Below are 16949 nucleotides of genomic sequence, written 5' to 3'. Positions count from 1 at the left end.
CAAAATTCAAGAAGTCCTTGTTTTTTACTGCTGAGTAGTACTCTAATATGTATATATTCCATACTTTCTTCACCCATTCTTCCATTGAAGGGCATCTAGGTTGTTTCCAGGTTCTGGCTATTACAAACAATGCTGCTAGACCGTAAAAGGCTAATCAACCCAAATATAAAATGGGGCACTGAGCTGAACAGAGAATTCATAACAGAAGTTCAAATGGCCAAAAGACACTTAAGGTCATGCTCAACCTCCTTAGCGATCAGGGAAATGCAAATCAAGACAATCCCCTATGAACACTGATGGGAGGAAATAAACAAGGAAATAAATCTAATTCATCAGAAATGAAAAAGAAGCTCAAAACTTCAAGTTCTAAAGACACTAAGAGGATAATATGAGGGCATTCTGAGCAAATTTTATGCCAGGAAATTAGAGATCATAGATAGAATCTCTAAAGCAACATCATTACAAAACAAATTCAAGTAGTGGAACATGAGCTTTTCTGGTGGTCTAACTACTTGTTCAACATTCCCAAGAGCAGGTAAATGCTTTCTCTGTAAAGTGGCTTCATTTCTGGTAACACTAGCTTTTGAGTCTCATTTAAACCCAGATGATTTAAAGTGAGATGATTGGCTTTGCTACTCATTGAGCTTTAAAGTAACTTCATTGTGATTAACAGCTTCTTTTCCTGCTTAAATACTCTAAATACACTGTATATGATCTGTAATATACCAGCAGAATTCCAACCACTCAACAAAAACACTGATTATTTTCATCTATTTTAAAGCTCCATTTACATAGGAACTTGTGTTGCTAGGACCATGATAGGGTTTCCTGGGATGATGACTGCCCATGTTGATGCCAGCACTACCTTTCTTAGTGCTCCATACTGTTTTCTGTACTTCTTGTTCCAAGATATTCCTGTCTTTTTCAAGAGTTTCTGGCCCAGCTGATCAACAGGAATTTGATTGGTCTCCTCCTTATGAAAGAAATATAGTCAGTTAACATCTGGTGAGAAATAATGATACCACAAATTCAAGGGAGCAAAAGGAGTACACCTGCTCTTCTTCCCTAGAGCACAAACTTATAATGGGATCAATAAGATTATGTTTTTTTAAAAATTTTTTCCTTTCATCTCCCAAAGACAGGAAAAGACTATGTTTTTAAAGTACCGTAAGGGGTCTGGAGAGATGGCTCAGAGGTTAAGAGCATTGTCTGCTCTTCCAAAGGTCCTGAGTTCAATTCCCAGCAACCACATGGTAGCTCACAACCATCTGAAATGGGGTCTGGTGCCCTCTTCTGGCCTGCAGGCATACACACAGACAGAATATTGTATACTTAATAAATAAATAAATAAAAAAAGAAGTAGACAACACTATTTAAAAAAAAAAACAGGGTGGTGGTGGCGCACGCCTGTAATCCCAGCACTCGGGAGGCAGAGGCAGGCGGATCTCTGTGAGTTCGAGGCCAGCCTGGTCTACCAAGGGAGTTCCAGGACAGGCTCCAAAGCTACAGAGAAACCCTGTCTCGAAAAACCAAAAAAAAAAAAAAAATAAAAAATAAAAAAAAAAATAAAGTAACCGTAAGTATCAGTTTAGAAGACCTTCAATTTGAAAACCCATTTGCCAAGAGTCCCAGACAGAAATTCAAAGAGCAACATCCAGAGAGAGTTCTGCAGTTTGTCACATTCCTGACATTATTTATGATTTTTTAAGAACAAACAAGGAAGATCTTGCTGACACAGGTTTTTATGTCTTCCTAAAATTACTATGTTGTACCTTTAGCCCCAATACTTCAGAATAGGATATGCTTACAGATAAGAACTCCAAAGACATAGGTTAAAATGCTCTTTTGTTTGTTTTAAGAGGGTCTTAGGTTGCCCAGGCTAGCTATGTATGTGAGAATGACTTTGAACTTCTGACCCTCTTACTTCCACCTCCCAAGTTCTGGTATTATATGGCACTTCATATACCACTTTATGTGGTACCAGGACTTGTATAAGCTAGACAAGCACTTTACCAACTGGGCCACATTCCTGGCACTTGTCTTTTTGCTAGTGCTTCTAGTATCAGGACAAATAGATTTTTCTTTGAAACAGACTCTCATTCTGTAGCCCAGGCTGGCCCCAAATTCAAGGCATTTCTTTTGTTTCATGCTCTCAAAATGAGAGATTAAAGCAAAGAGACTTGCACTTAGTGATTAAATTAAAACAAATCAGGGTGTGGTGACACACACCTTTAATCCCAGCACTGGGGAGATAAAGGCAGACAGATCTCTGTGAGTTCAAGGCCAGCCTGATTACAAAAAATGTGACCCCATCTTTAAAAAAAAAAGTTACAACGGAACCATATTCCAATTTAGAGGTAGCTTTAAAATAATCTTATCTGATATTCTCATACATATAAATACATCATATACACAAACATAATACATCTAAATAATTACTGGCACACAAACAAGTACAAATACTCTACCTGCAATAAGATTGTTTTTAGAATCATCAATGGATCATCAGTCTCGTCTTCATTCTGAAGAGCTTCCAAGTTCACATCTGAATCACTTATCTCTTCCTAAGAAAGAAAATAGCAAGTGTTTCTTTCACAAATGCCAGTTAAAGGAATTAACCAAATAAAAATGTTTAAGTCACTGGAGGACAAAAGATAAAAATATCATCATAATCTATACAAGTTGGAGAATCAGGCAGACCTGGCTTTGAGTGCCAGGTTCCAACAAACAATTCTATACAATTTACTTAATCTCTATGGCTTTATATACAAATTAGTACTATGAGACAGATTCTAGCTTGTGGTTGTGTAAGAATGTCCTCCATAGGGCTGGAGAGATGGCTCAGCAGTTAAGAGCATCGCCTGCTTTTCCAAAGGTCCTGAGTTCAATTCCCAGCAACCACATGGTGGCTCACAACAATCTGTAATGAGGTCTGGTGCCCTCTTCTGGCCTGCAGGCATACATACAGAATATTGTATACATAATAAATAAATAAATTTAAAAAAAAAGAAAAAAAACAGTTAAAAAAAAAAGAATGTCCTCCATAGGCTCATATATTTAAACTTAGTCATCAAGGAGTGGCACTATTTGAGGAGTAGGAGGTGTGGCCTTGTTAGAGAAGGTATAGCTGTGTTAGAGGAGGTATATAACTAGGGATGGACTCTGAGCTTTCCAAAAGCTCACATTAGGCTCAGTGTGGCTTTCTCTTTCTGTCTGTGGAGAAGGATGTTGCTCTCAACTACTTCTTCAGCAGCATGCCTGCCAGCATGCCTCCAGACTCTCTGCCATGATGATAGACTAAACCTTTGAACTGTAAGTAAGCCCCCAATTAAATGCTTTCTTTTATCTTGTCATGATGTCTCTTCACAGCGATAGAACAGCGTCTAAGACATAGCAATATATATATTTCAACATTTTCCAGCTAAGAAATGTGGTGTCTCCTACAATTTGTGTTCATTTCCATTCATTTAAAAATATTTTTTGGTCTTCACTACTACGCTTACAGTCTCTTGTTTTGGTTTAAGGAAATCCTACCCATTTTTGTAAACTCAGTTTAAACATTGACTTCTATTTCCTTATCATTAAAAAGTTAACAGTCCAGGCTGTGCATTATGGCACATTCCCCTTGCCAGGTAAATTTTGTGGACTTTAAAAAACATACATATAGTCAGATGGTGGTGGCACACTCCTTTAATTCCAGCACTAAGAAGAGGAAGGCAGATCTCTAGTTTTGGGCCAGTCTAGTCTACAGAATGAGTTCTAGGACATCCAGGACAACACAGAGAAACCCTGTCTCGAAAAACAAAAACAAAACCCAAAAATACATATACCACCTTGAAAAACTATTTTTTTGTTTTGTTTTGTTTCTATTTTGGTTTTGAGAAGGTCTCACTACTTAGCCCGAGTTGGCCTTGAACTCAGAGATCCACCAGCTTCTGCCTTAAGAGTGCTGGGATCAAAGGCGTGAGCTCTTCACGTTTTTTTGTGTGCTTTTTTTTTTTTTTGGTAATGTATAACTTTTTTAGATTTCTAATTTTTTTAAAAAATATTTTAATTTAATTTTTTGTATGAGTGCTTATCTGTGCACTTCATGTGTCCCTGGTGCTCTCAGAGACCTGAAGACGGTGTTAGATCCCTTGGAACTGGAGTAACAGATGGTTGTGTGCTGCGATGGAAGTGCTGGGAACTGAACTTAGGCACTTTTTCAGAGCAGCAAGCTGAGCCATTTCTCCAGTCCAATGAAAAGGTATTTTAAACTAGCTAAAACTATAACTGCTAATTTATAACACTAAGAAAAAGTAACTAAGAAATAACATATTATGGCAGACCAGATCTATCATCTTTTGTAAATCATTAAAAATGATCAAGTAGATGAAATAAAAGCATCTATGATAAAGTAGATGAAATGAAAGCATCTTCTTCTTTTTAAGGTGATTTTTTAGTAAATATACAAAATAATAATTTTAATTGTCAACTTGACAAATTCTAAAATCTCTGGGCACGCCTGTGAGGAATGATCTTGATGGGGTTAACTGAGGTAGAATGGCTCACTCACTATGGGTAGCACCATTCTCTTGGGCTGGGATCCTAAAAGGAGGGCGTGCACTGAATACACACATTCATCTCCCTTTGCTTCCTGATCAAAGATGTACTGTGACCAGCTGTATCCTTGAACTCTTGACTCCATGACCTCCCTGCCACGATGCACTGGACTCTGTAACTGTGCACCAAAATGAAGGGTTCTTCCCTTGGCCAGACATTTTACACAGCAACAGGACAGTAACTAAGCCCAGTCTTGTGGACACAATTTCCATTTCAATGCTCATTAAGAACAGCTTCAGGGAAGAAAGCCCAGGGCTGACTCAAAACAGGGAGAAAAGGGACCAATTTTCAAACAACCAGTCCTCCAATTCTTTTTTTTTTTTTTTTTTAAGATGTAGTGAATGCCCTACATCTCCACTCAATTCTGACACTGGCTATATGGTAAAAGAACCCATCTGTTGAGTCAGTCTCAAAAGATTTGTCTTGAAAAAAAAAAAAAAACAAACCAAAAACAGAAAAAGATGAAAAGGAAAATATAGCAAGAACTTACAAAATCCATATTCTGCTTATTCTCTTTGGTTTGTATTGAGACAGGGTCTTACGCTGTAGATCAGGCTTGCCTGAAACTCTGCAGCCCAGATTGGTCTCAAACTCATGGTGATTCTCTTGCCTTGGCCTTTCAAGTGCTAGACTTACAGGTGTGTGCCACCATGCTCACTTTCTTCAGAGTACCCTTGATTTTGTGAGGAGACAGGACTTCAATAGAGAAGGAACTGGGTGTGAAAGTTCACCCCTATGCCTGAAGTCTCAGAACTTGGAGACAGGTAGGATGAGTGTCAGCTACAAGGTACCACTGACTGCAAAATAAGACAGTGTCAAATAGACAGACAGACAGACAGGAAATACAAAATCAAAACACCAGATAGGCAATAAAGAGAACACAAAACCTGTTCCTTCAAGTCACACTAACAGCAGAAGTGCTAACATTTCTGCAGAAGAGCAAGTCACTGCTGAAGAGATCAACACAAAATTTAAAGAGATCTTCTAGAACCCACAACCCTAAGGGAAGACAGAAGAACCATTAAAACTAAAAATAAAATATCATGCAAATATTTTATGAGTCAATAGGCTGCCAGCTGGAAAAATGATACAACCCTGAAAGCAGCTGAGCAAAACTACAGGAGGAAAACAGAGACAGACTCCCTCAGGCTGAACTGGCTCAGATGCAGGTGTACCTTTCAGACCAGAGCAAGGCCTTGTGCTCCTGGAAAAGACTGTAACAGACAAATTTAAAGGTCTGTGATTTTTATGGATGGCTAGAGGAAAAGAATATCCTTGTGCTGAATAGACAAACATGAAGCATTTAGAAGCAAAGCGACCAGATGCTCTCAACTTTATTACAAATTGTTCACTACAATGAGGTCACTAGTGTGTAGGAGTATATGTCACATGCACAAATATGACAAAAGGAAAATAACTGGAGACTCTAGGTAGAGGGCACACAGGAACTGTACACGTAAAAGGAACCTTTAGGAAAGGAGAGGTATATACATACTAAAGGCAAAATGATCAACAGAATACTGTAACAGGAACAGAAATGCAATGGAATTACAGTTATTTCTAAAGAAATTTGTAAGCTTACTTGACATTGCCAGTTTCCTAGATGATCAATATCTTTAATGTACACATGGTAATGACCTCCATAGCAGCCACCTTTGTGGATAATGACGGAGAAGAGGTCATATGTATATTCCGTGTCATCCAGTTCACTCTAAAAGAAGAAAAATAAACATTAGCATAGTTTAATAAGGGAAGAGAACTCTGAACCCTGAAACTAGTAAAAAGCACCCTTGTAGTATTCAAACTTCACAGTAAGGCCCCTTTGCTGCTAAGTCTCCTGATTAGAATGCTATCTAAGGATAAAGAAAAATTTAAACAATTTGGGCTTAAATTAAAGAAGAAAAGTTTTTCATTTCTTTGAGGATGGCCTCAAATTCCTGGAGATTCTCCTGCTTCACCATCTTATATGTTAACATTATAGGCATATATAACCACTATGCACAGTTGAATTTTAAGTCTTAACTTAGAGATTTATTGCCAATCAGACCACACTGAATACATGTAATAACATGAAGATGTTATTATTATTATTATTATTTTTTTACTGGTGTTAACTAAGATAATGAGTTTGTGGTAGAGACTGTTAGTAGAGAAAACCATCTTTGTGTCGTACCCATTATGCTGTTTAGAACATATGCTCTTTTCCTACATAAACTGTCTGATATCCCAAGAAGGTTGCTGTGTACCTCCAGGTCAAGGCCCTCCTAGCACGTTAGTTTTCTGCACAGAATAGGAACTCAGCAATTGTGAACAGCAGCTAGTCTTGTTCAGAGCCTGTTAGTTTAGTGGAATAACCAGGTTCCTTTTTGCTTTACTAAATGTATGATCAACTTATTCTATAATTAATAGACTGACCATATAATCAATCACAAGGGACCCAACAAGTCAACTCCTACAGTGACAATGAAAAAAATACATTATATTTAAGAGATGCTTTAAATTCTAGATGCAGAAGGAAAAAAAAGCCAGCTAAGATGGTGCACTTCTGTAATTCCGGTACTTGGGAGATCATCGTTAGCTACACAGCAGGTTTTATGCTACCTTGGACTACATGAGGCTCTGTCTATAAAAACAACAACAAAAAGGAAGGAAAGAAAGAGAAAGAAAACAGAGAAGAGGGAGAGACCAAGGGAAGGGAGGGAAGGAGGCAGACATTCTAGGAGTGTGAACCACATGACATGAGACATAAGGTCTAGTCCGGCTTTGAACTCAGTGTCACCTGCAATGTACAATGTGTACATGGGAAGAATTTATTTCCTTAACTACAGGTTTTTAGTGGGCATCATTTAAAAATGTCTCATTCAGACAAAAGATAAGACACAGAAAGATAAAAAATGACCACTTTTTCTCAATATAGAAAATCAAAAGTAAAATTAATTAATGTGGATTTCCTAGATACGTGCCTGTTTTTTTGATATATCAAAATAGGTTGGAATCATGTTATAAACTACCTTTTATAAAAGGAGAAACAAGTATATTAGTAGCTCTAGGAAAATAATTTTTTTCTGAGTGTGTCAGTAACAGGCTCAGAGCCAGCAGGCACTACTAGACCCCAGGGATGGTAATTCATGTAACAAAACAAACAGTGCAGAGCTCACTAGTGAGACCCAAAGTAGAGCGAGGCTCAGCTATTAAGTTAAAAAAAAAATACAATTTTTTTTTAGTACAGAAATTCAATAGCTGGATTTTGTAAACAATTACTTGTAATAAGAAATAAGTAGAATGATGGGAAAAACAGAGAACCTGGAAACAAAATGACAAATCTATGCCACTTAATTTTTGACAAACATACACTGGATAAAAGGCAGCCAAGTCAACAATGGTGCTAGCAGAACTGGGTTTCTACTTCAGAAGATGAAGTTAGATTTTAATCTTTTACCTGTACAAAAATCTATTTAAATTGGATCACAACCTTAGTTTAAAGCCTGCAACCCTGAAATCTCTAGAACATAGGGGACACCGTTTAAGATAATGGAGAAGGCAAAGACTTTTTGAATAGAATACCAATACACAGGAACTAATCCAGTATCAAAAAATGAGACCACATGAAAATAAAAGTTTCTGTACAGCAAAGAAAAAATCAGCAGAATTAACAGACAGTGTACAGGATGGAAAAAAGGCTTTCACAGCTTCATAGTTACACTCAGACAAGGGCCTGATATCCAGAATTTACCAAGAAATGAGACCTTAATGCCAATAAAAACTGCCAGTCAACACAAAAACAGACACATTTAATGGACAGTTTTTAAAAAGAAGGAGAGCCGGGCGATGGTGGCGCACGCCTTTAATCCCAGCACTCGGGAGGCAGAGGCAGGCGGATCTCTGTGAGTTCGAGACCAGCCTGGTCTACAGAGCTAGTTCCAGGACAGGCTCCAAAGCCACAGAGAAACCCTGTCTCGAAAAACCAAAAAAAAAAAAAAAAAAAAGGAGAAAGGAAGGAAGGAAGGAAGGAAGGAAGGAAGGAAGGAAGGAAGGAAGGAAAAGAAAGAAACATGAATGGCTAATAACTACTTTAAAAAGTGCTCAATAACCCTAGCCATCAGGGAAATGCAAATTAAAACTACTTTGAGGTATACCACTTGTTCACAATCAGAATGGCTCTCATTAAGTGTGACAAAGAATACAGGTGAGGCTGTGGAAAGAAATGCTGCTGGAGGAGAACATTAATACAGCCACTGTGCAAATCAGTTTGGAGATTTCTCAAAAAATTAAAAATATAACTACCATACAACCCAGCTTCTTCACTCCTGGGTATGTAATATACCCAGAGAACTCTATACCTTATTGCCTTAGTTAGCATTCTTATTGCTCTGAGGAAGCACCATAACAAAAACAACTTGGGGAGGAAAGGGTTTATTTGTCTTATATATCTGGAGGGAAACCAGGGCAGGAATTCAAACAGGGAGGGACCCTAAATCAGGGGTTGATGCAGAGGCCATGAAAGGGTGCTGCTTACTGGTTCTGCTCCACTGCTTTTTTATAGAACCCAGGACCACCAGCCCACAGGTGGAACTACCCATAATGGGCTGGATCCTTCCAAATGAATCACTAATTAAGAAAATGCCCTACAGGCTTACCTGTAGCAAGATCTTATGGAGACATTTTCTCAATTGAGGTTCCCTTCTCTCAGATGATACCAGGTGTGTCAAGTTGCCATTAAAAACAATTGACATACCAATACAACTTGACATACCAATATAATGCTATTTAACCATACTCCTTCCTTTCTTGTTCATCTCCAAGATCACATATTAATAAACATCACACTATAAAACATTCCAACTTTTAAAAGTACCATAGTCTTTAAAAATTCAAACACTTCAAAATTCAGTTTCTTTAAAATATTCAAACTCTTAAAAATCTAAGAGATCTTTAATAGTTTAGAGTCTCTCAACTGTGGGCTCCTGTAAAATAAAAAAATAAGCACTTTCTTACTTCAAGAGGGAAGAAGTAGGCACAGTCACATCTGGACTGCCAAACTAACTTGAACAGTGTAAACAACCCAGAGCTCAATGCCTGGGATACACTCATGATCTAGGCTCCCCCAAGGGACTGGGTCACCTCTCTAGATCTACCTTCTTCAGCTCACACAGACTGTCTTCTAGGCTCAGGTTAGTCCCACTGCATGGCTCCTGCCTTAACTTCCCTCCATGACCCTTTCAATGCTGGGGTTTCAACTGCTAGTACAGTTCCAGAGGATGCACCTTCACCAATGACCTTTCTTGACCTCTCAGAGTACCAAGCCTCAGCTGCTCTCCAAGACCCCTTCACGCTTTCAAAACAAGTACATCTGGGAGTCTCTTACACAATACCAAATTCAGCTGCCTGTTCAAGGTACAACTTTGGCTGCCATGGGGCCATGGTTAAGAAAATCTACAATAAACTGAGTATTTTAATCTTGGAAGGGAAAGAAATCAAAGGTTCAAACCTGTTCACAAAAAGGCTTGAGATTGATCCGGAGGGGGAACGTATAACAGCTAGTTTCCTTGTAGCGTTCACATTTCACAAAATCGAAATTAAATCTTAGTAATGAAATAGTAAGAAAAGGAGGCAGCTTACGTAATTTGGCAGACTGTAAAAAGAAAAATTAACAAAGTTTTAAAAATGCAGTTACACAAGAGGATACATAATGCTATGTAAAATAGCAAAAAATGACATATGACACAGTTATAAATATGTCCTTAAATCATATAAACATATACTGAATTCAATATAAACTTAAATCACACAAGCATATTCTAAATTCAATATAAACTCATTTACTTTATGGAACTAAGGATGGTATTGTACAATTATGCATACAACAAAAACATTTACAAGCCCCAGTTTTATGCTTTTAGGGTTGTTATCTAAAATTACTATTTGATGTGTGTGTCCTAACTGGGTGCTCCTTCTCTCTCATTGTTCATTTCCTGCCTAGCCCTTGGCCTTTCACCTTGATCTTTGGATCTTTGCTCCACTTAGCAAACACACAGATCTTATTCAGTGAAGAACTAGAACTCTGAATGATTAAAAATTGTACATGTATTTACTTTTTTTTTCTGGAGAGAAGAGTCATAGTTGTCATTAGACTGAAAAGGGACTCTTGACTCTCCAGGATTCAATACCTACTGATGGGGTTTTATTATTGTTTCTTTAAGATTTATTTTTATTTTGTGTATAAAAATACCTCTCTGACCTTCTTCTCAGTGTTTTGCCTGATTCCCTGGGAATGGAGTTACAAATGGTTGTGAGTCACTGTGTGGGTCCTGGGAATCTATTCTTGTCCTCTGGGAGAGTAACTGGTACTCTTAACCACTGAACCATGTCTCCAGTTTCCATCTGTTGTTTCTTAAATTCAAAAGCATATACCTTGCTGCTGTTTTAATTCCTCAATTTAAAACAAAATACTAGTTAAGCTGCTTTTTAAGAGCCATCAGCTGTCCCCAGTGCTCTTTCACTGGTGCCCTTAGGGAAGAAAAATGTTTCTCATTAGAAAATAATCAATAATTATATATGTTTAATATTACTAAACTATTTAAAGTTACATTTCATATATTCTATGGGTGAAAAAAAGGTGAAATAAGGCTAGGAATAGTAGTATACACTTATCATCCAAGATTTAGAAGGAGGAGGAATGAGAGTCTGAAGACAACCTGGGCTATAGAGCAAGTTCTTGAACAGTCTGGGCTACACAGCAAGACTGTTAAAAAACAAAAGAAAAAAAAGTATGTATTATAAGATGGAAGATTTCTAAACTCATTCCAAAGATGTACCTAAACTAAACAAGAAACTTAACTCAATATGGCTAAGAAAAAAGTGCTATGTGCTATGTTGGTCACAGGTAGAGAAGGAGCTGAGAAGGGAGAGGTACAGCAAGCGGCACATCCAAGTCAGAGGAATGAAACATTTATTAATCTCTCTCTCTTTCTCTCTCTCTCTCTCTCACACACACACACACACATACATACACACACACATACACACACACACACAGCTGTGAAAGGATGTTGAAAAAGAAATATACTTGGTTGCTAGAGGATAAAGGAGAAAAAAACAACTCAAAAAGGTTTTCCAAGTCTACCTTCTGAAGACACAATACACAGGTCAGACTCCAGGAGAATAAGTACATAAACTAGAGTAGGGTAGAGAACCCTTCCCGCAGCTGACACAACACAGTAACAAGCATGAGGCCAGTTTTCAGTTTCTGAGGCACTGCCATCTCAAAACAGAGTAGCATCACAATGGAGCAATGAACAAAATACATAATGTATGGACATAACAGAGAGCAGTGCATTCATCCGAGTGGTAGCCCCCTGATTCTTCTCGTTGGAGATTTTCGTCTCCCTGGAATACAGAGTAACTAAGCCTACAGGGATTACTATACATGGCCACAATGAACAGACCTGAATCTGAACAGAGTTCCATACAGGTCACTAAGTTCACCTTCCGTCTCAGCTCAGACTGAGAAGACATCAGCCACTCTCATCTAGTCTTCTTGACTTGCTGTTCACAAGGAGGAGGAGGATGCCGAACTTAGATAAGCATTCCTGACACTTAATAACAGGCATACTGGACTAAGGCTCAAATACATTTTTCCATGAAAGTAGTTAGGTTAATAAAGCTTAACTTTTTCTGTTAAAAATTTAAAGACAGCTAATGACATAAGCATCTTCTCAATCTGTAGTATTCAAAGCAGCTAAGTGTATTTTCCTGACTTCACACAGGTGACTAGAGCTGGCAAACCTTCCTGTCTCCAGGCAAAAAGGAAAGGAAGGCATGGTTACCTTTGTTGCTTTAACCAGTCGGTCACAGGTTCCACAGTGGTACAGGTTGTCACAGTCGAAAACTTCCTCTTCTACATACATGTTCCAGAGTGCATCTTCTAAACCAGATACGTTTTTGACTGCAACTGTCAGATCCAAGAAGTCTTCCTGAAATATGAAAGATTATTACACTGAGATAACAAATGATTTCACAGAAGTTTACAACTGAAATATATAGAGAATTATCAAATATATATTTTTCTATTTGCACATAAGAAAATATATATGCCATGATTATAAATTGTAAATTCTTTTTTTTTAAAAAAAGATTTATTTATTTATTATGTATACAGTGTTTTGTCTGTATGTATGCTTGCAGGCCAGAAGAGGGCACCAGTTCTCAATACAAATGGCTGTGAGCCACCATGTGGTTTCTGGGAATTGAACTCAGGACCTCCGGAAGAGCAGGCAGTGCTCTTAATCTCTGAGCCATCTCTCCAGCCCTATATTGTAAATTCTTATCACTATTCTTTCTAAATAAAACTATAATTTTGCTTAAAGTACATTAAGAAAACAGTTTAAAAGAGAAAGGTTTATAAGTTTAAATGTATATGAAATAAAACCTCATGTTTCCCCAGGAAATAAACTGCAAAAAATATATATATATACCTGCGTTAAAGTATCACACATACACACACCATATAGCACACACATGTACACACGTACACATGCACACAAACATGTACGCTTGCAAATTCACACACCTGCACACAGTTGATTAGCACTGCTTTAATCTTTAAAATGATAATAGCAATCCTCAAGTAGAATTGAATTTTTCTACTGTAAACTTCCTCATTTTTTTTTGCTAAGATTGGTTTAAGATATGCTGAGAAAATGACAAGAAAACAAATTTTGATCCAGATTAAGCAGGTATTTCTACGAAAATTAAAAAGATGGCACTTTATAAAAAGGAAATCTCTTAAATCTACTGAAATTACATTTGAATTTTATTTCTAGCAATAAATGCTGTTAAAATTTTGCAAGTTTAAATCACATTTCTAATTCTGTTCATGCATGTAGTAGGACTTTTTAAAGAGTTTATCAAGACTGTAAAGTAGCAGAGCACTAGTTTAATTCATGGCAAAGCTCTTAAGTAACAGGACTAATCCTTTATGTTAACAATATGCACATAAAAGTTACTGTTTATAATTGATATGCTTTTTGCATGTCATGTTTTACCATTGCTTTGTAAATCAATGCATTAGAGCTCAATCAAAGACAAACAGGACATCTTAGTTATTTTCAAACTAGCCTAACAAGACAGTTTCTATTAGCACAGGAATAAAGGCCAGATATACTGCTTTTATTCCCAACTCTTCCTTAAGAAATAAAAAGACTGGAGTTGGAATTCGCAGCAGTGCCTTTGCCCAGCACCTGTAACTATCTACGCAAGGCCTTCAGCTCAAACTCAAGAACCCCAACAAATAAATAAATAAATGAAAAAACCATAGATCTATTTAACACATATTTATTAATATATATTTGCATCTATTTCTTAAAAAAAGCAACAAATGCATTTGGAAAATGGTATTAAAATTTCCATTCAATCAGATAAAAAAAACTTCCTATGACTCCTACCATAATAATAGGAGATGTTCATTAAATATTCAGTAATGAAGCCATTTGCTGATTAGGACTTTAAAAGCAACAGAGATGATTTCATTGACACAAATTCCCAATCAAACTCAATTGGCAATCTATATTATCACAAAGAAATGAAAGTCATAATTCAAACAGAACTGTACCAGCTCTAGATGACAGTTTACATATCATATAAATATAAGCATACATTGCAAATACACTTCCTGAAGGTTATTAGCAAACTAAACCTATTATTTAGAGATTCGTTAGTTAAATAGTCTTTGATATCCTGTCTTTATTACCTCCATAATTAAACTTTCTTCTCTCTCTCTCTCCCTCTCTCTCCCTGTGTGTGTGTGTGTGTGTGTGTGTGTGTGTGTGTGTGTGTGTGTGTGTGTATCACGTGTTTACCAGTGCCTGCAGAGCCCAGAAGATCCCTGGGAGATGGAGCTACAGGCAGCTGTGAGCAGCCCTACGTTGGTACTCAGAATGGAGCAACAGTCCTTTGGAAGAGTAGCAGCAAGCATTCTCAACCACCGGCCATCTCTCGAGTCCCTTAGTGAAATGTCTTTACACTGGCTTCTTTCATGAGATGTCTACATGTAAACATCTCCTCAAACCTTTTTTAAGAACATGTATCAGAATATATGAGAACTGAATAAAGACTGTTTTAAGAATTTGCAGGCTAGGGAGATGGGCAAAAGTCCCTAGCACCAAGCCTGACAACCTGAGTTCAATCCCCAAAAACTATGTGGTGGACGGAGCACAGCAGATTTCATTGTAAGAATTATACTTGACAATATTTGTAAGCAGAGGAACTTGTGTCTGCTCACCTGCTTCTCACTGATATTCTTACACTCTTTGCAAACAATCTGGTTCACAATGGTGCCATGGTATAGACGATTAATGAGGTCATGGCCAGAAGTCCCAACTAAAGATGTTTCCAAAGCACTGAAGAGAATTCGGTTCAGTTCCTGCACATCATGCTGTCTCATTTCCTAAAAAATAAAAAATAGTTATTGTTTGGAGACAAGGTCTTTGGGTTGCCAAGGTTGGCCCTGAATTTACAATCTTCTGTTTGAGTCTGAGTGCTTGCATTATAGGCACAATATCCAGCTAAAACAGCTGCCTTTTAAATATAACTTTTGCTTTATGTTTTTAAGAATGCTATCAATTAAACATATAAGAAAAACTTTGAATAGATGTATAGATTACCACCTATTTTTATTTATACCTCAAAACAAAATTATAATAGGCAATGTTTAGTGTGCACAAACAATTCAACTCACTCAGTGACTGTGAAGTGTGCTCTGAATTATGACAGAACACCCACCTGCCCCTGTCACAGGAAGACAGAGGAAAGAGCAGGACAGGTTTAGACAGTGTAGACGCCAGTAGTGGATGAACAGGTAAACCTCACTTAGATCACAACGTCTGAGAACAGCAGAAACCAGAACTGACTACTTGGAAGCATAAACCAACAGCAACAACAAAAAAAGAGCAATGTAGTGTTGCTGAGAAAAATTCAAACTGACTCTCAACTTGAACCCATTCTGAGTCATTGACCGTGTGTGAACTAGTCTTTCAGAACAATCTGCCCCTCCAAGACGTGCTCTTTCATCAGGAAGCAGAGAAGGGCAGTGAAAGGGACAATTAGGGGGCTAAGACCTAGCACCAGGAGGAGCTGGGGCCTTAAACAGAACAGCAAGTGCCACTGAGCCCATTCCACTGACATAAAAGTGTCACAGACACAGCAAGGTATCTTTCAGCCTTGGCACATTGATGTTACTGTTGCCTTCACCATGGAAAGTCAAAAGGAGGCAGAGGAACAATTAATTCAGTGTGTAGAAAGAGAGGCAGCCAAAGAAACAATATAAAATTAAGTTTATGTGACATACGTCAGATAAAGGGGATGAAAGCTGAAACAAAGTATGAGACTGGTGATCTTTTCCTTGCCCTTTAAAATAAAAGATAGCAGGCAATGTAAATCTGTCTTCTATCACTGGCTTGAAAAAGAAGGAAAACTTCAAGGTCTGCTTCTAAGCAACCATTTATTTGGCAAAGTTACCTCAGAGACCTTCTACCACCCAGGTTCAGTCCTTTACTTACAAAATATAAAAGAATTAAGAAAAGTGTTTCAGCCAGGTGGTGGTGGTGCATGTCTTAAATCCCAGCACTCGGGAGGCAGAGGCAGGCAGATCTCTGTGAATACAAGAATAGCCTGGTCTACAGAGTGAGTTCTACGACAACCAGGGCTACACCAAAAAAAACCCTGTCTCAAAAAACACATGCACGCATGCACACACACACAAAGAAAAAAAAGAAAAAGAAAAAAAAAACCAGGCTGTGGGCCTGGGTGGTAGTTGAGCTGGTCAGTCTGGGCCACTAGGGCCACCTGCCTCAGGCGAGAGGGCAGAGTCAGCCCCCTATGCCCATTCCCTCAAGATCAGTCACTCGTGCTGCAGTGTTCAGAGAAGCAAGGCTACCTTTCCCTAGGCCAGTTCAGCATGACTCACTGCAATGAACAGTTGCTAGTAAAGTTGATTGGACAAAGGGTATACTATATGATGCCAAAGCTCCCAATGCCTCGGGACAAATAAAGAGGTGTTGGAGAGCAGGAAAGAAGAACGAAGAGGGTTTTGTTGTTGTTGTTGTTGTTGCTTTGGGAGGGGGGCATTATTCTGTTTTTGTTTTTGATTGTTTGCTTACTTTGTTTTGTTTTGGTTTTTTAAAATTTTCTTTTGTGGAGAGGATACGGGAGAAGCAGAAGGTGAGAAGAATTGGGGTGCACAATATGAAACTCCCAAAGAACCAATAAAGAAATTAAATTAAGGGGCTGGAGAGATGGCTCAGAGGTTAAGAGCATTGCCTGCTCTTCCAAAGGTCCTGAGTTCAATTCCC

The 16949-nt window shown here is 38.0% G+C and overlaps 1 protein-coding gene across 5 annotated transcripts in view; it reads right to left on the bottom strand.

Moving 5' to 3' along the window:
- Nucleotides 1–16949, bottom strand: part of Usp40 (ubiquitin specific peptidase 40) — an 85699-nt gene that overhangs the window by 61457 nt on the left and 7293 nt on the right. For all 5 annotated transcript variants that reach the window (XR_003378179.1, XR_003378180.1, XM_026786255.1 and 2 more), the window contains exons 5-10: nucleotides 14882–15046; nucleotides 12429–12575; nucleotides 10091–10234; nucleotides 6185–6313; nucleotides 2469–2564; nucleotides 866–973 (exon numbers count right to left, since the gene is read on the bottom strand). Coding sequence is in view for 3 of the 5 variants with exons in the window: in XM_026786255.1 (XP_026642056.1) it covers nucleotides 866–973; nucleotides 2469–2564; nucleotides 6185–6313; nucleotides 10091–10234; nucleotides 12429–12575; nucleotides 14882–15046 (789 nt within the window). In the remaining 2 variants the exon portion in view is untranslated. The remainder of the gene's footprint in view (nucleotides 1–865; nucleotides 974–2468; nucleotides 2565–6184; nucleotides 6314–10090; nucleotides 10235–12428; nucleotides 12576–14881; nucleotides 15047–16949) is intronic.

The sequence above is a fragment of the Microtus ochrogaster genome, linkage group LG4 (genome assembly GCF_000317375.1).
Source record: "Microtus ochrogaster isolate Prairie Vole_2 linkage group LG4, MicOch1.0, whole genome shotgun sequence".
Lineage (NCBI taxonomy): Eukaryota > Metazoa > Chordata > Mammalia > Rodentia > Cricetidae > Microtus > Microtus ochrogaster.
Note: the sequence above shows the minus strand (reverse complement) of the source record. Positions and strands in the feature narration are given on the sequence as shown.